The sequence below is a fragment of the Hevea brasiliensis genome, chromosome 4 (assembly GCF_030052815.1).
Source record: "Hevea brasiliensis isolate MT/VB/25A 57/8 chromosome 4, ASM3005281v1, whole genome shotgun sequence".
NCBI lineage: Eukaryota > Viridiplantae > Streptophyta > Magnoliopsida > Malpighiales > Euphorbiaceae > Hevea > Hevea brasiliensis.
In genome coordinates, this window is record NC_079496.1 from 26,899,152 (window position 1) to 26,926,103 (window position 26,952).

General features: G+C 30.7%; 1 protein-coding gene across 1 annotated transcript; it reads left to right on the plus strand.

The window, feature by feature from the left end:
* The first annotated feature begins 5,308 nt into the window (after positions 1–5,308).
* Positions 5,309–9,798, plus strand: LOC110641676 (uncharacterized). Its single transcript, XM_021793496.2, has 3 exons — positions 5,309–5,591; positions 7,699–7,902; positions 9,361–9,798. Exons 2-3 carry the CDS (start codon positions 7,717–7,719, stop codon positions 9,550–9,552), a joined length of 378 nt encoding a protein of 125 aa, XP_021649188.1. The 5' UTR covers positions 5,309–5,591; positions 7,699–7,716; the 3' UTR covers positions 9,553–9,798.
* The last annotated feature ends 17,154 nt before the right edge of the window (positions 9,799–26,952 follow it).

Genomic DNA, 26,952 nt, shown 5'->3' on the forward strand with positions numbered 1-26,952 from the left:
ATAGATTTGAAAAAATTCATGTATATGCTATGTTGGGTTTGGAGAAAACTTAGAATTTGAGTTTTGATTAATGTTATGTAAGCTTTAAGCTTGATTCCAAGTTGTTTTAGGCCCTAAAGATGTGTATAAGTGATGGGATTGTGTTTTGAAACTTTGAAATGGGTTTTAAGACTTTTGGGAGAAGGAATCTGCAGGTTTTTGACTTAGGAATTTTGAAAATTCTCAGGTTCGGCAGCCGAAAGCCAAAGGTTTCGCAGCAAAGGAATGCAGTTTCTCAGAAAATCTAAAAAAAACTTTCGAGTTTGATAGTCAAAGTCAACACTGGACAAAAGTGATGTCCAAAGCATAAGACATTAACAGTCGAAGTTCAGGATTTCGACAGCCGAAGTGGATCCTATCTGACTTTTTCTCCCTTCTTTTTTAAGGTTCCAAAACATAGTTTCATAATTTCTAAGGGCCTAGAATAATATTTTTATGATATGTATAAGTTTTAGAACCTTGCATAACACTCTAGGGTTCGATTTAATAGGATCGGGCTTGAGGGACTAGGAAGGTTAAGGATCTGAGGATAACTCCGATTTGATTAAGGTGATTGACAGGCTTTAAGAGATGAGTAACTCTAACCTTAATAAAATGAAAACTATTTACAGGTAATTAATGATCATCCCTATGCATCTAGAACACAAAGATATTGCATAATTGCATAGTTTGCTGTTTATGATGATGTAACATTACGTATGTTATAGATCCATAACTAAAATTCAATGGGGCGATTTTTAAGTTGCCCTATCAGGGGAGATTTATAAGTTGCCCTAGGGTGCATGACACAGGTCATGTTTTAAAGGAAAGTTTGGAGAGTTACTGGTGACATGTCCATCCTACACGAAATGTTTGTGCTGTGAAAGCCCATGTGAATGATGCAATGCATGTGTATGAACTAAATGACATAATTTAATGATGGTTAGTTTACTCACTGAACTTGTGTAAGCTTACCCCAATTCCCCTAACCCCCAGCGTAGGGTTGTAGGACTACAAGCATTCCTCGAGGAGAGAGTTCCATGGGTACCTTTAGCCTTCTCTTTATGTATGATGTATGGGTAGATGGACATATAAATTATGAATGAATAGTATTGTGCTGGTGATTTGAGAAATTTGAAGTGTTGTAATAATTTTAAGTATGATGATGATGATGTATATGTTAACCCCTTTTGGGATTATGCATGTCAAACCATTACACTTTAGAGCTTATGTATGTTTAGGTTCAAATGATGAACATTTTTTATGTCTAAAATATTTATGTATGTATGAAAAGGCTAAAGTGCAATGGTCTTGAGCATGTTTAAATGATGAGATATAAGAATGTATTAATGTTTTACAAGTTTTAGACTTGCTACGGGTTCCGGCAGCCTTAAGATGACCGATCCTTCGTGTGGGTAACGGCCCTAATTTAGGTCATTACAAATACTGTATGAGAAAATCTCATCCACAATATTTTTTTTTTGGCTTTGAAAAGGTTCTCTCTCAATCTTTTAGATATTATGCTGTCCAAATCAATAAGCAATCTTGAATCCTTATATACTCTTTCACAACCTTTCAGATATTATGCTATCCAAATCAATAAGCAATCTTGAATCCTTATATAAGGCTATGTGTCCAGAGTTTTGTTCACATTTAATCCTATATTTAGGGTTCTGCTACTATATGGAAAGCCACTCAATTTCACAGAAAATACATACTATAAAATAAGTGAAGACATACAAGAACCCATCAATAAATGCAACATAAAAAATGGTGGATGTGGAAGTATCCTTATAAAATGACTATCTTTTAGTGTGGTTTATTCCTTTACGTTCTAATTTGAACAAAGCACTTGATCCAGTTGGGGTTCAGTGAAATGGCATGTGACCATTTATTATTATTGCCTTTCTCAAATGAATATTATTGTCTTCAATAAAATGTTCATAATCAAATAAATATTAAGCTCTTGTGACAATAATACATAAATAGTTCCACTCTCCATTAGGGAAAGGATTGTTGAAGCATCCTCAAAAGTATACCATAGATGAAATATGTTAGTGCATTCACTTAGAAAGTTTTCACGAAATGCCAATGGAAAGCAATATAAGAGAAGGAAAAATATTAAAATCCAAAAATTATGCAGCAAGAATATTCTAATTTAGTGGACATGAAAACACAAATCATTTTTCTAATTCTAGACAATAAATTATTAACATACCATATACATAAATAGCATATAGGGAGAATGCCTTACGATTTATTATCCTTCTGCTCACCAAGAGATTCTTGTTGAAGACGATAACCTAGCATATATTAGATCATGCAAGGGATAGTGAGTTATTAATTTAAGACTTAATTGATCAACTCAGCTATGCTGGTACTTAGTTTGTTAATCTATAAACTAATTCTTAAATAACCAAAAATAGAATATACACAATAAAGAAAGATTGCTTACTAGGCTAAAAGGATGAATATCAACACTTGATAGAAAATTTCACCAAAACCTACATCAGAAAAGCTACAATTAGTGGATTTGGATTATGAAGTCAACAAAGAGAAAATGGTAAATACAGATCACCTTCAAGGTATCATATCATGTGTTCTGATTTTATACATAAACACTGAAAGGTATATGTCACCCATACTTGTAATTAAGGGATTGTAGACAATTACAATAGAAGAATAGGCGTAATAAAATTTATATTTACTTAATAGAATAGCATCTTAATTTAAATAGAAAATTATTCCAACCAATTAAATAAAAGTTTTTTTTTAAATATATTGTTAAAATTTAAATATATGAAATTTGTTAATAAATAAAATTTTTCTTAATTTTAAACTACTTTTATAATTAAATTAAGATAAAAATTATGAAAAAACTATTGTATGATTTTCTTTTACAATTTCATTAGAATTATACTTTTTAATATTTATATTAATTAATATCTTTTATAAATAATATAAATAAAGTAGAAGTATGATTAAAAATTTAAATTTATATAAAAATCAAAATTAATTTAAATATTAAAAATAAGATAACTGTAAATAATATAAATAATAAAGGGCATTTTGGATAATGTAAATGTCCCCCTTCATTATATTATAGGTAATATAAACTAATGAAGATTTTTTTTATAAAACTTTATTTTAAATTATATTATAATAAAAATTTAATTAAGTAGAATTTAAATATAATTAAGACTAAAAATGTTATATTTATGTAAACTTTAAAATTATATAAATAATTAAATTTTAAGTATTAAAAAGTTTAAATTTATACAAATTTTAGAATTAAATTAAATAATAAAATATAATTACAAATACTATAAATAATAAAAGACAATTTGAGTAAAATCAATATTCTCTCTTCACACATTTATATATACTAATTTTTTTATAAACGTGTGTTTCATGCTATTATACTCATTATAAAATTTGTGATTTATTTTTTTAATAATTTTCTAATAATTTTTTATATATTATATAATATTATCATAATATTATAAATAATATATTCAATTATTTAAATTAAATATTAATTTTAATGTCATTTTAATTAATTATATAAAAAATATATTTATCAATTTAAAATTTATTTTTTATTTGATTATATTTTATGAAAGTTATAGGTTATATTATTAACATAATATTAACTTAAATGTAATATAATAAAAAAAATAATAAATAAATTTTAAAAATATATATAGGTGAAAATATTTAAATTAAAATAAATTAATAATAAATAAAAATTAGCTCATTGAATTTAGTTCATTTAAACTCTATTATTTTACTTTTTTTAAAAAAGAAAATTTAATTTGCATATTTTTTTTAATTTTCCATAATTTAAAATAATCTTAATTTGTATAATGAAATTGCATATCTAGTATGTGAAAGAAAATTATTTGTAAAATTAAAAAATAAAATAATTTTTGAAATGAATTTTTGTTAGTTTAGTATATTGTTATTATAAAATTTTTAATTTTATTATATTGATATCTTGAAATTTTATATTTAATTAAAGTTAAGTATAAGTAAAGTTAAAAATTTTAAATTTATATGAATTTTAAAATTAAAAATTTTAAATTTATATAAATTTTAAAATTAATTTGAATAATAAAAATATAATTACTTTTTATACTGCTAAAATATAATTATAAATACTATAAATAATGAAAGTCAACTCAAGCAAAATCAATATTCATGTATATATATATATATTTTTTTTCTTTTTTTAAATAGGAGTCTATTTAAAAAAAGAAAAATTAATTTTTATTCATATCCTCATAATTTTTATTTTGCCAATATATCAGATACACATCATTTAGAGATAAGACTCAGCATTTGATAAAATCATGATAATTTTACCATGACCCCTTATCACATATAAGCGTTACGCACACACACTCCACATCTGATATGGGATCCTGAAAGACTAGCTTTTGAGCACGCTCGACTTACTGGTGTACCTCAACTAAGGCCACACTGGGACACACTCTGCTCACCCCTCTAGCTCACACACGCTCATCTCTGGAGATCTTTTTTTTTTTGTTAGTAGATCACGTGCATACACAGAGCTTAGGAATAGGATTCAGTATTTTAATAAAATTGTGACAATTTTACCAATATCACTCATCCCATATGAACGCTATGCATGCACACTATTAGGGTTGAGCATTCGGTTTAAGCTAAATTAAACCGAATCGAATTATCAAAACCGAGTTAATCAATTTGCCATATTTTAAAAATCAAATCGAACCAAAATAAATGAAAAATAGAATAAAAACGAAGTGTGCTATTTTGATTCAGTTCGGTTCGAACTGATCAACTTTTAAGTTTTGATGGATTTTTTTATTTAGACTTAATTTTTAAATTATTTGGTCTAATTTTAATCTTAATTTAAATTTAATAACATTAATAAATGAAATTAAATAATTTATATGTATAAAATTACATATAATTCATAAATCTTTTATAAAAATAAATCAATTTAAAAATTAATAAAGTAATTCAGTTTGATTTAATTAATTTTTTTTTAAAATTGAATCAAATCAAAATAATTAAAATTCTTAAAATATAAAATTAAACTGAAGTAAACTAAATTTTCTTAAAAATTAAGTTGAATTACTAAATTAAAAGTTCAGTTATATTTATTTAGTTCAAATCAAACTATATCCTAATAATTTATCCGGCTTTACCTGGATACAGGTATCCGCTCGAGCGTGAATCACATATCCACACAATATTAAAAAAAAAAAAAAATTATTTCCTTTCTTTACTTCACCGGTTGAATTTTCTATTCCACTCCCTGCAAAATTAAGGATGGTAAGGATTAAACAATGCAATTATGCAAACAAGCAAAAGGGAGATAAGATAAGAGAGAACCTATACCCTTTCGGCTCCAGTTCAGATGTGCGAGGGTTCTACTGTGTTCGCTAAACCCCCGCTTAAGCCATCGCTGCTCTTCTCCTTTCCGACCACGAAGACCCCTGTTGCTGTCGCGCAACTCTCCTTCGTGATCTCCTCTCATCTCAGTCTCACAGAGAAGAAACCTCGTTTGTGCTCTTCTTCGATTGGTAAACTGAATTTAATTTCTGATTTATCTGTTATTATTACATCAAGAGCAATGAAAGTTGAGGATTCATTAGATTTGATAATGTCACCTTCCCGTTTCCTTGGTCTGGGAAATTTGAAATGTGATCAACTTGAAACTTATGGTGGGAATGCGCTAAAAGATTCTGGATTTATGTAGGAAGAGTCATTGACGTGAAGCTCATTTTTGTGTCTTTAAGGGAGTTTTGGATTTATTTTGGAAGCATTTACTGTTACCCTTCTTTTGATCTTAGTTGAGTTTGTTGTCTATGCATAATTCGTTGCTACTGAATGAAGCTTGTAAATTAGGGATTCCTTGGATTTGATGGCTTTTCTTTTCTTTAAATTTCAGTGAACTATTGTGGATATTTTAGTATGTTGTCACACCACAAACCATTGAAGTTTGTAGAAGGTTTTTACTCGACTATGACAATGTTTTAATTGGGTAATGGGTTATTCAAATAAAAAAGGTTTCCAATGGTGCTGTTGGAAAGAGTGGAGTTGTTGGCTGATAATGAGTGGGGAAGTAAGAGGAGGACTAGTGTTTATAGTAAAGGAAGGGTACATGTTGAGAATGTGAGTGAGGAGGTTGTGGTGGAGAAGAGGGTGAGTGAAGTTTTTAGGTCTAGTGAAGCGGTGAAGACTGTGAGTGAGGTAGGGAATGCGAATTTCGGGGATTGAGGGTGGTGGATTTGGTGCCACAGAAAAGAATGTACAGCTTACGGTTTAGGAAACCTTGAGGTTGTTTAAAAAGCATTCTCTCCTCTTTTTTTTCCCCCAATGCTTTAACCCATTTATGAGAATTTAACCCAAAATCGTTTAGAGTGGAGAAAGAGAATCCATATAGCCAACCGACCCCAATAAATTTTTTGGATAAAAACTTAGTTGAGTTGAGTTGAGTTTTTCCCCCCAATGCTTTCATATCAGTATCGCTACTTTCATTCTTGTTTCATCTGATTACTTTGGGGCTTAGTTTGTCTACTTCTTGTTTTATCCTGTTAGGCAATTTTTGTTGTTATTGTTATTATTTTAGTTTGTTGACTAGCTGGTAGCGGGTGGATGACAAACTAGCAATGGTGAGGAGCAGACCATCAACGGCAAGGGAGAGAGTAGGCGTGGCAAAAGGTGAGAGAAGCCAAGGCCATAAGGATCATGGGTGTGGGTCTAGAATTGAGAAGCAGAGGTGAGCAAGGAAGAATCATGGGTTTGGCCTGTGGGTCAAGAATTGAGATTTTGAGAAGCAGAGAGAAGAGAGGTGAGGTGAGAAAGGAGGAAGGAGAGAGAGAAGTGAGGGCTAAGGGGGCTAGGGCAGCATTATTTCTCTTTAACCAAATGCAAAAATGATGGTGGATTAGGGAAATATCAATTTTATTTCTATATTGTAGCACCCTAGGCAAATCCCACATCGACAAAACACGGGAGAGATGCTGGGTTCATAAGATGGAGGTTTCTAACCCCTATTGACGCGTTTTAAAACCGTGAGGGCTTCGGCCCAGAGCGGACAATATCACTAGTGGGCCGGGCCATTACATTTGTGGTATCAGAGCTGCTCCGCGTGCAACCTTGAGCGATGGTGGGGCAAACCTCAGCGAGGACGCTGAGTCCCATAAGGGGGGTGGATTGTAGCACCCTAGGCAAATCCCACATCGACAAAACACGGGAGAGATGCTGGGTTCATAAGATGGAGGTTTCTAACCCCTATTGACGCGTTTTAAATTTTTTTATTTGTTTGAAATTATACAGTTTGGTTCTTTCAGTTTTTATTAAACCTTAAAACTAAAAACTGAATCAAATTTGCTAAATTGGTCGGTTCAATTCGGTTCTTTCGGCTGGAACCAAATAGCGAAAACACCCCTACTTAATTCTCAGCCCCGGAAACATCTGAATTCGTCCTTACATTTCAGTTTTCTCTAGGAATGTAAGGATTTATACCATAGATTAATATCATCATTGCAAAATGAAATTATTCATAAGATCATCTTAACAAACATGAAAAATACAGGAAAATGACTGATATGTTTTGAAAGCATGTAAGATGAAAAAGAGAAACATCAATGCAACTGATTTGGATTTTGATTGCAAAATGGGTAGGAAACGGAGAGGAGAAAGATGAACAAGAAAGAGGTACTAAAACTAGCAAAAGGTTTTAGGGGAAGAGCAAAGAACTGCATTCGTATAGCAAGAGAAAGAGTGGAGAAGGCCTTGCAGTATTCCTACAGAGACCGTCGCAACAAGAAGCGAGACATGCGGTCTCTCTGGATTCAACGCATAAATGCCGGCACCCGTCAACATGGTGTAAGATATTATTATGATTACAATTATTGATTTTAGAATGTATTTCCAATATGTCTATTGCTCTAACTGCTCTTTTTTTTTTTTTTTGCATTAGCTTTTTTGTTGGATTTGTATAATTAGAGTCACATGACTGGGAAAAAACGTAGAAAAGGACGTCGATGCTTTATTTTTCCTTTTTCATTCTTTTAAGTTTTCTGCTTTGTACCTGCTGATTCCTTGCTTCATTTATTGTTTGTAAGTGATTTGTGGGACGTGATATCATGACTTAATTGCTGGGGATAAAAACATGCCTTTGGGTTTGTGCTAAGGATTAATTATAGAATCAGTTACCTGTTCAAATATATAAACATTAAGCCATTAGAAGCTTTGGTTTGCTTTTGTTTCTAGGCAATAGGCGTATGGCTAGGTAAGCTTTGGTCTGCCTTTTTAGGAGTTGTTCAGGTTTCTATTTTCTATGAGTTAATGAATTTTTAGAAAGAAAATCAATTGCATGACCTGCTGTTTAGGTGAATGAAAATTTGAGGAAGGACTCAAATATCTACAGGATTTTATGAAGCAATTTTCAAATTTGAATGAAGATGTTTCTTTATTTGTGGTGTTAATAGGGAGAAACAATAATCTTCACACATCATTTGGTTTTCAGAATAGAATATAACGGGAATAGAATAGCTATTCCATAACCATGAAATAGCTATGAAATTCTATGCCATATGGTTGGATATTTTCTATTTTATATAATAATTATTGCACATGTAAAATTTTAATCAAAAGTATATTGTGGAATAATTATTTTACATTTGAAATTTGAAACAAATAGTTATATTTTCATCCTATTCCATGGATCAAACGAAGCGTTATAGAACTAGCAATTCTGGAAACTTGTGGGAATGAGCTAATGATCATCCCTTAGCATATAAGACAAACTAATGGGATTCTATCTTCTGTCTTCATTATTCTTCTCTTTGGGCATGTTTTGTTCACCTTAAAAATTGAATGGAAGTAGGAATGGATGTTTAGATCTAAGAATTCTATTCTAATTTATTTTTGCAATAATTAATAGAATTGAATGCTGATTTTTAAATTTATATTTAGAAGCATATGGCATTTCCGTTTAAATTCAAGTTGTTTAATTTTTTTTTTAATTACATATGTGGGGGAGGGGGTAGTCAAACTTAGATCTCCCAAGTTTAACATGTATGCAGCTATGCCCACTGTTGCAAGTTATTTAAATGTTAAAAAATTTTAAAACATAAGAGGGTTAATGCCCAATTTCCAAAGCAGATTGATTGGAAATTTTTAAAGGAACAGGAGGTGTTAAGATTTGTCTGAAACGTGATTGATGAATGTGCAAATGTAGGAACTCTTATGTTTTCTTTCGTGGTATTGTAAACATATTTATGATGGGTACTGACATTGTTTTTGCCTTGGCCTATTCTAACTTTTTTTTTTTTTTATCAGGTTAACTATGGGAACTTCATGCATGGTCTGATGAAGGAGAACATTCAGCTGAACAGGAAAGTTTTGTCAGAGTTATCTATGCATGAACCGTATAGTTTCAAGGCCCTCGTAGACATATCTCATAATGCCTTTCCTGGAAACAAAAATGTGGTCCTTCCTCCCAGGAAGGTAAACATTTCAATTAATGTATAACTGATAGTTTTGGTTGCTCATCCTTCCACTACCAGGGTTTTCTATGCATGAACCATATAGTGTCAAGGCCCTCATAGACATATCTTGTAATGCCTTTCCTGGAAACAAAAAATGCCGTACTTCCTCTCAGGAAGCTAAAAATTTCAGTTAATGTATAACTGGTAGTTTTGGTTGCTTATCCTTTCACTGCCAGTCTGGTTTTTTTCTGAAACAAACCTTTAAATAATTGACTTTATATTTTCTTTATTAGCTACTCTTTTCACTTTTTAGTTTCATTTTTTTTTGCTTCAATTTGCGTTCCACTTAATGTTTGTTTTATGCTTGTAAGCACCTTGTGAGTGTGTCTATCCATTGTTTATGCTTTTTTGTTTTTCTTCTTCTTCATTTTTTCCCATTTCTTTTGGGTAATTATGTTTGTAGGTTGATAAGAATTGTATGAACAACCACTTGCATCTTAACACTTTGTTTGGATAAATTATTGAAGAGTAAGGAAAATAAAAGAAGGAAAAATTTTCTTAATTATCATCACTTATTTTCCCTCCTTGTGTTTGGATAAGTAAAAAATAAAGGATGAAAAATAAAAAATGACAGAGGATAAGCTACCTTGATTTTTTGATTTCTTATTTTCTCTTCAAATTGGTGGGAAAATAACTAGAGGAAAATAGGTTAAATTTTCCTCTCCCTCTTTATTTTCCTTCTATCCAAACAAGGAAAAATGTCTTTTCAACTTTATTTTCCTCTTGTTATTTTCCTTCTTCTCCCTTTTCCACCTATCCAAATAAGGTGTAAATGCAGAAATAGCAACTATGTTGCAGTCTCTGCATAAATGTAATATCAAATTATGTAAAACTTTTAGTATAGTTTCTAGTGGACGTTTTCCTCAATTGCTCTTTATTACTTGGAAATTTTGAAGAATGAAGCAAAACTCTGAGTTTGGATCACGGAATTAGAACTGGATTTTAAAATTCCAAATCAATGCCAGTTTTGATGGAATTGGTGGAATTGAAATCGAGTTAAAATATGTTTGAATATTATTTCAAAATTATATATATACTTGCTCTTCTCCGTGTTTCTGCTTCTCTTTATCTCCTCTGCTAATTCTTCTCTGTATAAGATCTGCACCATGTAGCGTATGTCTAGTGCACGAGTACTGTGTATTTGTAGTGCAAAAAGATTAAGATTCTGAAATAACAAATCACATAATTGTTTTCATATTAATTTCATGTACGAGTGATAAAATGATTAGCCCTTTACACATTGGCATTCCACCATGAAACTATTGCTTGGAGATTATCGAAAAGTTAGCAGAGAGAGCAGTTTCATCGTGTTTTGATGGTTTCGTGTGTTCTACTACTATATAACTATTATTATGATTTTTGTTTTCATCATGTTTCCAAAGAATTAATGTTTTTATTTGATCCATCTTCTCTATTCTTGGATCACGCAATTATATTTTTCTTGAATCAAAATCAAGCACACCTGATCTACCAAAATTTCTTCTTCTTCTTCATTGGTCTTTTTATAATGGCAAGTGATTGCTTTTTTTTTTTTTTTTTTTAATTTACTTATTTTTAAAAAAGAGAAAATCTAGTTACATTTGCTTGCACTTTCAGTTTTCAGTGCATTACTCTTTTTCTTCTTTTAATTTGTTGAAATATAAGAAAAAAAAAAATACAGAATAGGATCCAATTAAGCACTTTTAACTGATGTGTGTGTGTGTATATATGTATATGAATCGTTTCTTTTTTCCGTGCACAATTAGGATAAACATACAAATGAAAGCTCTTATAAATACAGAAAATCCCAATACATCGAAACTCATTTTTTATAAATAAAGAAAAACTGTTTCTAATATCGAAAACAATAAAAATTAGAACAAACATATAATAGCGGACATTAGCGGACATGAAATTTTAATCAAGCATTATCCATTGGTTTTATGCTTGATTCATAACTAGAAAATTTCTTTGGCCTTTTGCGGATTATAGGTAAAACTCCAAAAATTAGTAATATTAAAATAAAAATAACACTTAATATTATTAGAAATGTTTAGAATATATTATGTTCCTAAATTAGAAACATAGGTGTACGTATATGAATGTGGAAAATATACTAGATTAATCAATCTAGTCAAATTAAAATTAATTCTTAACCCATTATAACTGATTAGTAAAAAAGAAAAACCTTATTTTGATTCATATATATATATATATATATATATATATATATATATATTCTCAATCTTACTTTCTCTCTTATATTTGAGCTAGTTTTGTTAACAATGTACAGTAAATTATAATCCATGCATATAATTTCATTAATTTTTTTAAAATATAAGATACATCCCTTTACTTAAAAATGAATGCTTAAATAATTCTAAATATATAACTAAATATATTTAAAATTAATTTTAAATAAGCAATTGATTATTTTAGTGAATAAATTTGTTTCTACATAGATTTATGTTTCAATGCCTAATCTAATAGTGATTATTAGTATACGGTAACAATTTATTAAATAGATATATTAAAATTAAATTTAAAAAAAATTATTGGTACAAATAAATTGATGATATATTTATAAAAATGGAAAACTATTTTTAGTAGAAAATAATTAATTAACTTTAATTATTATTATATAAAATCGATAGGCGGGAGGACTAATACTGTAAGTAGGACAAACGCCTTAGGAGAGAAATGAAATGCATTTTTCCACTTATCCAATGAATCTTGATAATATTTTTGGATATTTTAGTTTAGAAATAATATATTTTAATATTAAGAATATATTGTTCAAAAAATGTAATTAAAATTAATAATAGTAATATATAAATATTAAATGATTAATATTAAAAAAAAATTGATAAATAAACAATATTATTTATTTTTAATTATAATAAATTAATGATTTATTCTATGATTATTTAGTTTTAGTTTTAGACAAAGTAAAATATAGAAAATAAGGTGATTTAATGAAATTTTACAATTTATTTCATTTTGTTTTTTTATAAAGTAGTTAATTGTGAAAAATTTATTAACTTAAAAAAAATAAAATTTCTTTATGTAAAAGAAAATATGTAATATTTTTAATAATGTTAAAAATATTATAAATAAAATTAAATAAGATGTACTTATTTAGCATTTTATATTTAACATCTATTACTATAATTAAAATTTAAAATGTTGTAAAAAAATATAATAATTTAATATATTGAAAAAAATTTATTTTTTCATTAAGTTAATAAATTTTTTGTAATTGACTAATTAAAAAAAATCATTTTACAGAAATTTAATGAAATGAATTATAAAATTTTGTTAAATTACTTTATTTTCTGTATTTCAAATCAATTAACCATTGAATACACTTAAATTAATATAATATTATATATTCTTGGCCAAGTAAATTATTAGACACCTAAACTATTTGAGTTTTATCTAATAGACACCTAAACTTTTTTTTTTTTTAACCTATTAGACACTTAAACTTTAAAATTGCATTGCAAATAAACACAAAATTGGACATGCCAAGATATGTGAATGGCACGCACTGTTATGTGGCTAATGATTGCCAAATAGACAAAATACAATCTGAGATGGCATTTAAGCTTTGGAAACATATTGCATTAACAGAGACCATTCACCAAATTACTTTAGAGCCATGAAAATCTGGAATTAGCCATGGCAAACACGCGATCTAGGGCTTAACGCTCAAGCTGTTTGTTGGATTGAAGCTAAAATCACTTAGTTGCATCATGCGTTGTATCGTCCATATCATTGAGGCTAATAGTGTGAATCCACAAGTACCTATAATGAAGCCTTCTAAAAGGAAAGGTATTGACAATGGAGTTCAGTCATTGGAAACTGTTACTGAGGTGAAGATTAGAACCTCTAAAACTTTGTACATTATAGTGCTTTTCTTTTTTTTTATGTGTGTGTGTTTGTGAATTGTTTGTTTATTTATTTATTTATTATTTATTTATTTTTTTTATCTCTCACAATCGAAGTTGGTTATGTTGCTTAAGTTGGCTGCAGAAACACAGGGATATGAGTGTTCTAAAGCTGAGTTTCGTTGCCTGCATTATCTCTCTTTCTTAGCACCTCCATTATGGGAAATAATTTATTCTCTGATAAATGACAAGCATTTCTTAAAATACAGTACATGTGAAACCAATTTCCTTACCTGTAAAAATAAGGTTTCATTAAAAATTAGCTTATGTGGCTGAAGCCTCACTACAGATATATAATAGGCATAGATGTATCTTTTTAGTAGTGGTAAATGTTGAGCAATCTCTACTTGTCATAGTTAGTGGTACTAAGATTAATAAAGTCATATTTATAAGAGTCAGTGAACATTGGAAGTGATGAAGTGGTCAGCATGAATGAGATGGCTAAGATTGTCCTTAGCTACGAGAACAAGAAACTTCCCATCCATCACATTCTTGGTCCAAAGGGAGTGCAAGGTTGAAACTCAAATAACACTCTGAGTAAAGAGAAGCTAGAATGGACCCCTTCTACGAAATTAAAGGATGGGCTTAGGATCACATACTGCTGGATTAAGGAGCATATTGAAAAAGAAAAAGCTTAAGGTGTTAATTTAATCGTTTATGGGTCATCAAAAGTAGTGGGAACTTAAGCACCTATGTAACTTGGCTCTCAACGAGCTGCTGATGGTGAAGAACAAGGCTAAGGTTTGTTTATATATTGTGCCGGGGACTTGAAAAGGCATTAGCAAGCTCCTATTTAGCTTTACTGTCGTCTTTTCTTTTAGTTGTTTATGATAATGTCTCGCTCTATTTTATAATTTAATATTCCTTTTCAAGCTTTTCTAAGAGAGCTAATTTCTATTGTATGATGAATACGTTTGTGTTGTTTTCTTGATCACTCGAGCATCCTTCAATTGACCAAAAAAAAAAAAAAAAAAGTGATATCCATATCAAAGTGGCTTATAGAAAACAATAGAAATTATCATGTAATCTAGGAAAAAAAAAAAAAAAAAGCTACGAAGTCCTACTTGTGTGGATAAAGCTAACTAACAAACTCAAATCCAGCAGACTATCATAACCATTCAATTTGTTCATAACATGAATAGCTTATCACTAGAGTTTTTCAATCCACCCTTTTTTTATCTTTACCTTGCAAATGTAAAACATCTTGAAATTGAAAGAAAAGATGCTAGGGTACAACAGCTCTTTCATAATTTGCACCATCCTTGTCCTCTTTTCTAACTTCTCTTCCTCGAAATAGGATGAAAACAAAATACAGAAAAATGAGTCTTAATCATTGTCCTTCACTGACTTGTCATCCTTGTTAGCATCAACTCTCTTTCTTATGCGATTTTCAGGATTTATCTCAGTGGTATTCTTGCTTGACATGTACCTAGCCATGTTGTGTTTCTTGAGGCCTGTGCTTTCATGATTATTTCCATTTTGGCAGTCCACCCATACTCACCATTGAGTTAGTGACCAAATAGAAGGTTGTTCTTCCTTTGCTTCTCATATCATTTTCATTAATTTTCAAACTTTCCTTGGTTGTAGAAACAAGCTTCTTGTCCTCAAACTCCTTAAGCTGACCATGTATGTGTGGCTGGTGGTGGCGGGGGAGGAGGAGGAAAAGGTGGTAGGTGTGGTGGTGGAGGAAGAGGACAAGGTGGAGGGGGAGCGGGGGGACATGGTTAACCATGTACATGGTTTTTGAAGATGGAAACGAAAGTGGTTTTTGAAGATAAGGGTACAATGTTTATCACAGATGTCAAGTAGATAGTAAATAATTCGTTCACTTGCTTATTGTAGCGGGAGAACACGCTCTAAGTTAATCGTGTAATTTTGTGTTTATTTATAATGAAATTTTAAAGTTTAAGTGTCTAATAGGTAAAGAAATTAGTTCAAGTACCTATTAGGTAAACTCAAATAGTTCAGGTGTCTTATGATGCATTTGGCCATATATTCTTTTATCATAACTCATGTGTGTGGGTGTCTTCGGTAGAAGAACTGCAATTTATGGGATAGAACTTTGAATTTGATATGGTTTGAAATAGCATGACTATTAAGATGATGAGAAATGTCAAAGCCCACCAATCAACAAGGACATTAGAAGTTTGGTTTGAGGGATCTCCACCATATGATTAATGTATCCAATCTTAAATCAACAAAGATCTAGATAAGAAACTCTTAATCTTCTATGAGCCAAGATGAATAGCTGGCCAAGATCCCACTTCGGTAAAAACACATTAGCGTCTAATATGGCATAAAAGTTCAAAATATTTCTATAAAAAAACTATTTACAATGAGTTGTTAAATCACTATCCACATTTTTCACCTTCAAAATTGTAAATAAGCTATTGATCCAAACAGACCTAAAGAAAACTTGAGGCGATGGTTGTATTGGGATTAAAACTCTGATACCAGTTGTTGGGAACAAAGCTTTGATACCCCTTGCAGTAGAAATTCAGTACTGTAGCAATAATTAATAAAAATGATACAAAAATTTAATATGGTTCACCCTGAATTTTGGGTTATGTCCACAGGCCAAATTCTAAATAAATCTTTCATTATTACAAATAGTAGGTACAAAGAGAGTTGTTACAAATGAAATTAACCCAAAAATAGTGGCATTCAAAATGTTTCCCAAAACACTCCTAATAATTTCCTCACTATTTTTGTCACTCCTATTTTTCGCAAACTTTCCAAAAGCCTCACATAAAGTCTTTCTCAATTTCCTCAAAGTTATAAGCTTTGGATTACCTTTCAGGAATTTGATTTACTGAAGATGATTGAGCTACTGCATATTTATAGGTGAGGAAATACGAATTCAAATTGAATTACCTATCTTGAATTGTGTACCATCATTTCTAAACTTCTAAAAATAGTGCAGTATTGAATTCATGTCATTGGTTTGTGTGCTAACAAACTTCGTGTAGTCGTAAACTTTTACTTTCATAATTTTTTTTAATCAATGGCCACTATCCATGGTGGGCGCCCTTTATTTGGAGGGACTCAACTCAACAATTCTCCCTCTCCCAACACATGGAGGGCTACACCATTTTTGCTGTCAACCGATAGTATTCAAACTTTTTTCTAGGAAGAATCTTTGGATTACGTTTCAAGAATTTGAGCTACTGTTGATTTATAGGTGAGGAAATAAAAATTCAAATTGAATTACTTGTCCTGAATTATGTACCATTGATTTTTTAAATTTCTAAAAACACGTGCAATCTCGAATTACATGTCATTGGTTTGCATGCTACCAAACTTCATGTAGCCGTAAACTTTGACTTTTATAATTTTTTTTAATCAACGCAAATATCCATGGTAGGTGCTCTTTATTTAGAGGGACCCAATTGAACAATTCTCTCCCTCCGGACACATGGAGGGCTCCACCATTCCTGCTGTCAACCGACAGTATTCAAATTTTTCTCTTGGATGAATCTTTATCAACATTTGATCCATTTTGATCTATATGGATCTTCTTAAGCAGCAATTGCTTCTCCTCCAATATATCTCTGATCCAGTGATATCTCACCTTGATATGATTTGATCTTGAATGGAAGAAGGACTTATTTCCAATGCGAATAGCGCTTTGACTATTACAAAACAATTGATACTTCTCCTGATGGACACCAAGTTCTTTTAAGAACTTCTTCATCCATAGCAACTCTTTGCTTGCTTCCATTATCGCAGTAAATTCTGCTTCAGTGTGGACAGAGCAACACAATTCTGTAGCTTCGATTGCCATGACACAACTCCCCTGCAAATGAAATTAGATATTCTAATGTTGGCCTTCTCGAGTCAACATTGCCAGCTATATCTGCATTTATGTATCCAGCTAACACGGGATTGGAATCTCGAAAACATAAACATATTTTTGAAGTTCCATAAAGATATCTGAAAATCCATTTCACTGCAGCCTAATGTTCCTTTCTTGGATTTGAAAGAAACCAACTCACTACTCCAACTGAGTGAGCAATGTGTACACACCATGGCATACATCAAACTTCCATTTGCTGAAGCAAATGGGACCTTGTTCATCTTTTCCTTCTCCTCATCTACAGAAGGGCTTTGTCTCGTACTCAGACAAAAATGATTAGAAAAAGGACAACTAACTGCTTTAGCTTTATCGATATTGAACTTCGAAGCACTTTCTTAGTGTACTTCTCTTGTGATAGCCATATCTTTTTAGCATTTTTGTCTTTGATTATTTCATGCCAAGGGTTTCCCTTGTTGGCCTTAAGTCTTTCATGGTAAAAGACTTACTCAGTTTCTTCTTTAAACTAATGATTTTGGAAACATTTCGGTCAATGATCAAAATATCATCCATATAGAGCAAAAGAATAATAAAATCATCATCAGAGAATTTTTGAAAAAAACACAATGATCTAAATTAGTCTTTCTATAACCTTGCTCCCCATAATAGACTCAAACTTCTTGTACCATTGTCTTGGTGCTTGTTTCATGCCATATAGACTCTTTTGCAACTTGCAAATGTAGTCCTATTTCTCTTTCTCTTTAAAACCCTTTCATTGCTCCATGCATATCTCATCTTCCAACTCTCCATGAACGAAGGTAGTCTTTACATCCATTTTCTCAATCTCTAAGTTAAGAATAACTGCTAACCCAACACTGTACGAATGGTTGTCATTTTTACCATCGGCAAAAAAATCTCCTCAAAGTCAATCCCCTTTCTTTGGTTAAATCCTTTAACAATCAACCTAGCTTTGAATCGGGGAGGAAAACCATGTTCTTCATGTTTGATCCTGAACGCCCATCTATTTTTCAAAGGTTTATTGCCCCTTGGCAACTTCACCAGCTTAAATGTTCAAGCAAGGATTTCATCTTATCTTGCATGGCCTTAAGTCATTTCAACTTGTGTTCATAATTCATAGCTTCTTCAAAGCTTTTAGGTTCTCCCCCATCAGTTAGCAACACATACTTATCACTAGGGTACTTAGTAGAATGTTGTCTAGCCTTATCAGATCTCCTTAGCGAAATTGGAGAAATCATAGGTGCTAGTGATTGAATGTGAATACCTTCATCATTTGGTTCATCATCAATGGGAGCATCATTAGCATCTGTTAGATTATCCTGAATGTCATCTCCAACCTCTCTTGGCATCATTGTTAGAGGGATCAACTCCAAGTCTGTAGAGTCATCATCAAATTCTAAAATGTCTTTCTGAACCTTGCCAACATCCTTAATGATCTGATCTTCAACAAACACAGCATCATAACTCCTTATAGGCTTTTTCTAGACCAGATCATAAAACTTATAGCCAAATTGATCTTGGCCATAGCCAGTGAATACACACTGTCGTGTCTTAACATCAAGTTTGGATCTTTCATCATATGCACGAATTCCTTGCATCCAAAGACTTGCAAATGATCATAGGAAACATTTTTTCTTGACCACACCTTTTTTAGAGCTTCATATTATGGAGGAATACATGATGAAAGGTTCAACACATGTACAACTGTAAAAAATGCTTCACCCTAGAAAGTCTTAGGAAACTTTGCATGTAAGAGTAAGCACCTCACTCTCTCCATCAAAGTCCAATTCATCCTCTCAGCTAAGCCATTTAACTAAGGCGCCTTTGGAGGCGTTGTTTGATGTTGAATACCATGAATTTTGCAATAGTCATCAAATGGTCCAATGTACTTACCACCATTGTCTGTCCGGATGCACTTGTTTGTCTCTCAACTGAGGTTAGAAATTATTTGAATACATGTAGCACTTGATCCTTTGACTTCAAAGTGTAAGCCCATGTCTTCTTAGAATGGTCATCAATAAAAGTCACAAAGTATTGAGCACCACCAAGTGACTTTAGCATTGGCCCACACAAGTCTGAGTGTATTAGATCTAACACGTTATTCATTCTGGAAAGAGGGAAACTCTTGAAGGCAACTTTATTTGGCTAGGAAATCATCACGCTTCTTTAAGTGCACTTGGTTTACTCTAGATAAAATGTTCTTTTTCACTAGTTGTGTCATCCCTTTTTCGCTATGTATCCGAGTCGTTTGCGGCACAATTCAGATGTGTTATCATTCTCCACTATACTGACAATATGACTGGAGAGCTTTTCCTGCATCACATAAAGCTTTGAGTGCTTTATGCCTCTAGCCACCACTAAGGATCCTTTGGTTAGCTTCTGTTTGCAATTTATGAAGTTTTGTAGAAACTTTCATCATCAAGTTTGCATGCAGAGATCAAATTCAATCACATATTTGGAATATTCCTAACATCTCTTAAGACTAATCTTGTGCCATTCTTTGTCATCAAGCATACATCTCCTTTGCCAATAACTTTTGAAAAATTGTCATTTCAAATTTTAATGACACCATAATCTTTCAATGAACTCTTTCCGAGATGTAGCATGGATGGTTGCACCATTGTCAATCACCCAACTGGTTTCTAGGGTCATTAGATTGACTACATCATCATCTTAGACAACACCAAACTCGTCATCGATGACATTTGGTCGTTTGACTTTCCTTTGCTCTTACTTCTGGGATTCGAACCCCTCGATTGACTCCTTCCTTTAGAATCTGTAATCAAGATGTCTGATTGTGATAAAAAGGTTGAATTCTGTAATCTCCATCTCATCTCTTCATTCAGAATACCACTCTTGATAGATTCCATATTTACTAAACCATTTAGTGCAGAATTTGTAAGTGACAACTTAAAAGTCTTCCAAGACTCTAGTGCAGAAGCGAGCACCATAAGAGCAAGTACTTCGTTGTCAAACTTTATGCCCATTCCTGACAACTGATCCTCGATCCCTTACATTTGATTCAAGTGATCTACTACATAGGAATCTTCTCTGTATTTTACTTGCATAAACTTTGTTAAGTAAAATAATTTAATACTACCAATTTTTGAAGCATATAGCTCATCGAGTTTGTTCCATAGTGTTTGGGCATGAGTCTCATTGCAAATGTGGTTGTACACATTATCTTTGACAAAATTTGGATGAAATCGCACACTTGCTTATGCTCAAATGCCCATTCTTCGTTTGTTTTGTCTTTGAGTTTAGTTGTACTAAACACTGGCATATACAATTTCATCACAAATAGGAGATCCTTCATTTTGTTTCTCCAGATGTGGTACTTTGTGCCATTTAAATTAATCATCTCGGTTGTCTTTGCCTCCATCTTTGCAGTACTCTAGGCATGAACTAGCGGCTTCGATGCTAGTTGTTAGGCTCAAAGCTCTGATTCCAGTTGTTGGCAATAGAGCTTAGATACTCCTTGCAGCGAAAATTAAATACTATAGCAATAATTAATAAAAATGACACAAAAATTTAACATGGTTCACCCTGAATTTTGGGTTACGTCCATGAGCTAAATTCCAAATAAATCTTTCGCTATTACAAATAGTAGGTATAAAAAGAGTTGTTATAAATGAGATTAACAAAAAAAAAATAGTGGCATTCAAAGTGTTTACGAAAACACCCCCAATAATTTCGTCACCATTTTTGTCACTCCCTTTTTAGGAAACTTTCTTAAAACCTCACATAAACTCTCTCTTAATTTCCTTGGATTAACTTTCAAGAATTTGAGCTACTGAAAATGGTTGAGTTACTGCCTATTTGTAGGCGAGGGAATATGAATTTAAATTGAATTCACTGTCCCGAAGTGCGTACCACCAAATTTTCAAACTTCTAAAAACATGTGCAATCTCGAATTACTTGTCATCGGTTGCGTGCTATTTAACTTCATGTAGTAGTAAACTTTGGCTTTCATAAATTTTTTTTTAATCAATGGTCGCTATCCACGGTTAGCGCCCTCCTTTTGGAGAGACCCAACTCAACAGGCTATTCCCCAAGATTCACAGTTACGTATATTTATAGTGAGAAAGATCAATCTATTCCCAAGAGTCAAGACCACACCCTTAATGCAAGTATAAATTCTTTTGCCCAAATAGCCTAATAAGGTACTCATAACACGCAAAATGTTATAGGAATGACAATGTAGCGGTTGGGGCCAGGGATTGCTCACTTTGTCTTTGCCTCACAAGAGTTCAGGATAGGAGTGGGGACTTCTCGTTAGGTAGCGGAGCGGGGTGGCTTTCCTCGCAGAAGACTTTTCTTTTTATTTTTTTAATTTTAATTTATTATTATATAATATAAATTTATTTATCAAAAAATAAATTATAAATTTAGAAATTTAAGTTTTCACATTGAGAAACCACAAAATTAAAGGCTCTCACTTAACACTTCATAAGGCAACAGAGTCCCTCATATTTTTTCAACCATATATTGACTCAGCCATTGGAAACTCTCCACTGGAGATTCCTGCAATGGTATCCTTATCTTCATTTTACAAGCACTCAATGTTTCTTACGCCACATATATCATATGACAAGCTCTCAAGACCGGCATATTTTAAGGCCATATAAAACTTAAAATTACTAAAAATTCTGTTGAAATTGTATTTTCAACCTAATTAGAAATAAGAGTTTTACAAATTCAACTTAATTATTTTTTTTTTGGTCTATTGTCACGTTTGAAAATCAAATAGATGAAAGAATTTAATTTTTCTAATTAAAAAAAATTATTTCAAAATAAATAAAAATGAGGCAAAAAATAATATAATTGTATGAGAATTGATTTGAATTTTTTTTTTAGAAATAAGTTTTTTTAAAAAAAAAAAATAAAGTCTACATATTTCAAATAATAAAATTAAAATTAAATATTCCAATTTCAAATTCATTTCTAATTTTAGTCATCACTTTTTGCAGCCTAATTTCATGAGAACAATGTTTTTTTGGTGAGAATGTTAGGTAGGATGATGTTGATGCTATCATTTGATGTATAAATTTATTTTGTCGTTTTAAGTACAAAACCTCAAATTTATGTTAAAAATTAAATTACTTATTTCTTTAAATTTAATTAATTTGTTAGATTACTTGCATTATTCTTTCTTTAAATTTAAAACTTATTTTACATCTTTCCTTAAATTTTAAAAATTTTATAAAAATTATTAAATTTTTACCAATAAATAATTGAATTAGTGAAGTAAAATTAATTTCAGATAAATTTTCCTTATCTTGAAATCCTTCTTGTTAGGAGAGTTTGCCTAAATACTACTTTCGACCTAAGCATGGGACACCTCATAGTTGAATAAAAAAATTTTTAAATTTTCATTTTACTTTATAAGAATTCTTTTAACATTTTACGGTGTAATGGCTAAAATTATTATTTTACTATTGATAAATTTCTTATACAATATTCAATTTTTTATGACTGCATCACTAAATTTAAATTACGATTTTATCATTATTATATTTAATTTATTACACAGAATAAAATTATAATTTTGATCTAATTCAATTAAGATATTAATTATAATTATTTAATTCAAATTAAATTGTATAAGTGTTTTTGTAATAAATCCATTGCAAATAATTTAATTAATAAAATTTAAATTAATAATAATAAATATAAAAATATAAATTGATAATATGTATTATGATGAATTAATTTAACTTAAATTATCAAATAATAATAATAATAATAATAATAATAATAATAATAATAATAATAATAATAATAATAAAATATAAATTGATAATAAAAATAAATGAACCCGCCATCTTTATAACAATATCAATTATCGCGTTGTCCTTGGATCAATGGATCTGCCGAAGCTTATTCATAAGGATATCGGATTAAATATTAAAAAAATGCAAAAATACAAAGTATTTCTAAATCTAATGTGATTTTGAAATTATTTATAAAAATAGTATTTATTTAAAAAATCACTAATAAAAGAGTTTTCTTGATAAGTTAAATCAATAATTTAATATTAAATAGTATAGATATATGTTTTTGAAAATGCCATTCTAAATAGTATTTTCAGAAACATGTAACATAGAAATTTGAAAACACTATTCTCAATTACATTTTTAGAAACTAGTAGTCATATGCTTTTAAAAATACTATAAACATGTCACACCCTGCTTCTCTGTAAGATGTAACATAATCCGGTAGTACTCCTAATGAATTACGATACTTCGCTTACCGGTAATCCATTAAATATACGACAAGGGATTTTAAATCAATTTTCATGAAATTTAAATCATCGATTAAAATCTAGTGTTATAAAAATTTTTTCAAATTTAGGCAGAGTGCCAGCTGTATTTTGAGAAAACAGTTCTTCAAACCTGAAAAGGAAAACACTCCCAATATAATTTTTCAAATACAACTCCAATAAATTTCATTTTATCTCACAATTCAAATCTCAATAATCAAATCAATTCATTTCAAACCAACCTCATCATAAAAGAAACATTTCATTGATTACAAGACTAAAAAATTAATATTACAGAACTATACAGGTAAATGAAATCTCAAATTTATATTACAATAATTTACATTAAATTACATACCAAAATATTTTACAAGAGTTTTTATATAACTGCTTAAATAATTTACATATATATTATTACACGCATACATCAAACCTATGTATATGGGTATACCTATGATATACCTAGAGCTGATTTGAATGTGTCTTCAAGGCGCAGCTATAGGAATTCTCACTCAGTTGCTCTATCCTTACTTTCTCCTGTGACAGTATACAAAGCTATCGTTGAGTGGTAAACTCAGTGGTGCACAATTGTAAATTAAAACATAGTACAATATATCTTAGCAAAATTATAGCAAATAATTTGGAAATCTGGATACTCATCAAATTCCAAAAATCAAAATATTCATTGCCAATAATATAAATCATTTATATAAAATGACTTTGATCACAAAATTCAATTTATCAAATCACAACTGAACATTTAAGGTAATTCCAGCAATATATGGAAATAAATATTAATTTCAATAAAATCAATTATGCATAAATCCCATTTGAAATCCAAATTCTTTACTATTCAAAAACCATTTTTTATCTCACTAACTATGCAAGACTAATCCGAAAGGGCCATCTCCGGGGTGATTCTAACTCCCTATGGTCGGGGAGGTCGAATCGGGATTCTAACTCCCTATGGTCGGGGAGGTCGAATCATCGTGCACAGTACACATCACAATAATAAAACTTTAGAAAGGGCCATAACAAAAAAAAAACTTAGATCTAACCTCTAATAAGAGAAGAATCTAAGCCTGTGCATGTACCATGATAATCAAAACAAAGCTAACTCCATTGTCTCCTCAACAAATGAGAGAGACTGGTAATAACTTAGTCAAGCATCTATAGTGAGATATAAAATAATATCATAAATACTTTATCCTTTTTGTGAGCATAAATCACAATACAATTCGATTCAAAGTCAATTCTAATATCTAATAATTTTTATGCTCATCATAATTCAAAACATAAATTTGTATTTTTCCATGCAAATTGCCCATCACAATTCAAAACATATTCTATCACAATTTTTTAAAACATAATTTATTCAATCCACAACAATGCTTAATACTTGTTGAAATACCATTTCACAAAGCTAAATTCATACATACTATAACAATTTCAATAATCATTGAATTAAATCCAATACTTAATAAACATAATACATAAGGAAAATACGTCATTTAGTCATATGAAATTTTTAGAACAAAATTAAATAAAAACTAGTTGTACACAAACCTCTGATGAGTCACCTCTTGGCCTTGACTCAGTGGGTCTTTTTCTCTTCTCAGTGTCTTTTCTAACTGAAACACATAATTTAAAGTGTTTCAGTACTCATTTAAATTGTTTCTAATAATAAGGTTCAATAATTAAATTTTATTAATACTATTCCTTTCTTTAGTCAACCTATAATATTGACCTTTAATGCATACTAGATGAATTAGTTTTAATATCACTAATATGCTCCATTTTTCATTCCTCACATGTTGACATATGTTGCTAATTTCATTCAAAGCTTATTGCATTTTATTGCAATTATTCAGATTTCATAGCCAATGTTTACTGTCTATTGGACCAAGCTACAGTGTAAATTTAACAGATCTCTTCATTAAATTGTTTCTCATTGTGTCTTCTGTAATTTCCTTTTTGAATCACTCCATTTGGAGTTGTATGACTTAAGTTATGGTCATTTAACCATAACTAGGTCAAAGTTAAATTTTGACTTCCTTATTAGGCATTTTCGATTCTGACTTTACTAATTTATTTGGACTGTTTATAATCACATTGAGATCTAGCATTCTTCATAAGTATTGTTGCCCTATGTCTTAGGGTCAATCGAAAATTTTACTTGTAATTTGTCAAGTCTTATAGAATTATTTATAGCCAAATTGTTGACTTGGACCCAAAGGTCTTATATTGGCATGGTCCTTAATTAGGTCAATGGTTTTGACCTTAAATTCTGACCTTATACATTTATAATTTGAAGAAGTTGTCTAAAACAAAGTTTTAGGTCTCTTTCTTAGCTTTCTAGATTGGTATGGCTCATTACATTGGGAGATTTTTTATGGGAGATATGCCTATTTGAATTTTCTAGACTTAATAGTCAATTGTACCAATTCTAGATTTTATACAACAACTTGATCAAACTAATTGACCTATTTCTCTTGGTTTCTGGGTTTTAGTCCAATTACCAATTTTGTAGGTCTATGTCTTATTGAATTTTTGGCACTGATTTCAGGTCATTTAGAGTTTTCTGGACCAAGTTATGGTCATTTTACTAATGCTGGTTAAGTTGCACATATTTGACAATTCTGGGTCACTTTTAGGTCAAAGTCAATTTGGCCAGTTTTTGTAACCCAATTTTGGCTACCATTTTGACTTGATAATTGGCATTCTAGGCTTGGTGGTCTTCACCAAAGTTGTAGCCATATGTCTAAGCTTTCCAACGGTATAAATTTCAGGTTATTTAGACCAGTTTTGAGTGAGTTATGGTCATTTTAATAACTACTGTTCACATTGTCAATTTCTGGGTTCTCAAAGTTTCAATTCCGGATTAGGTCATTCTTTTAGGTCACTTCTAGGCAGAATTTGGGCAAAACTTCTACATGAAAGTTGGCCTATTTTATGTCTAGTTTCACCTCTAATTGGCCTCATACGAATTGGAGTTACAACTTTACACTTATAACCTAATTTATACACTGGCAACAATCACAACCTGTATAAGAGAATTTACACTCCTAATTTGGCAATCCTCCTCCTCCCAATACTTCAATATTCATTCTTGGCACTCTATATTTATTCAACACAATTCTAGCAAAGTAAATTGGGTAGAATACTCAAGATTTCAAGGTACACAATACTCCATTAATATTCAACATGCAAGCCAACCCAAATTCAATATACATACTCACCAAATTGTCACATACACTTCCATAACAAATACACACATACTGCTCCCAATTCAACTCTATCATATTTCATGAATAATTTTCATCAATTCACATACAAATTCAAGGGTTTACAAGCTGCCAACCATGATAGTTTACTAAGGTA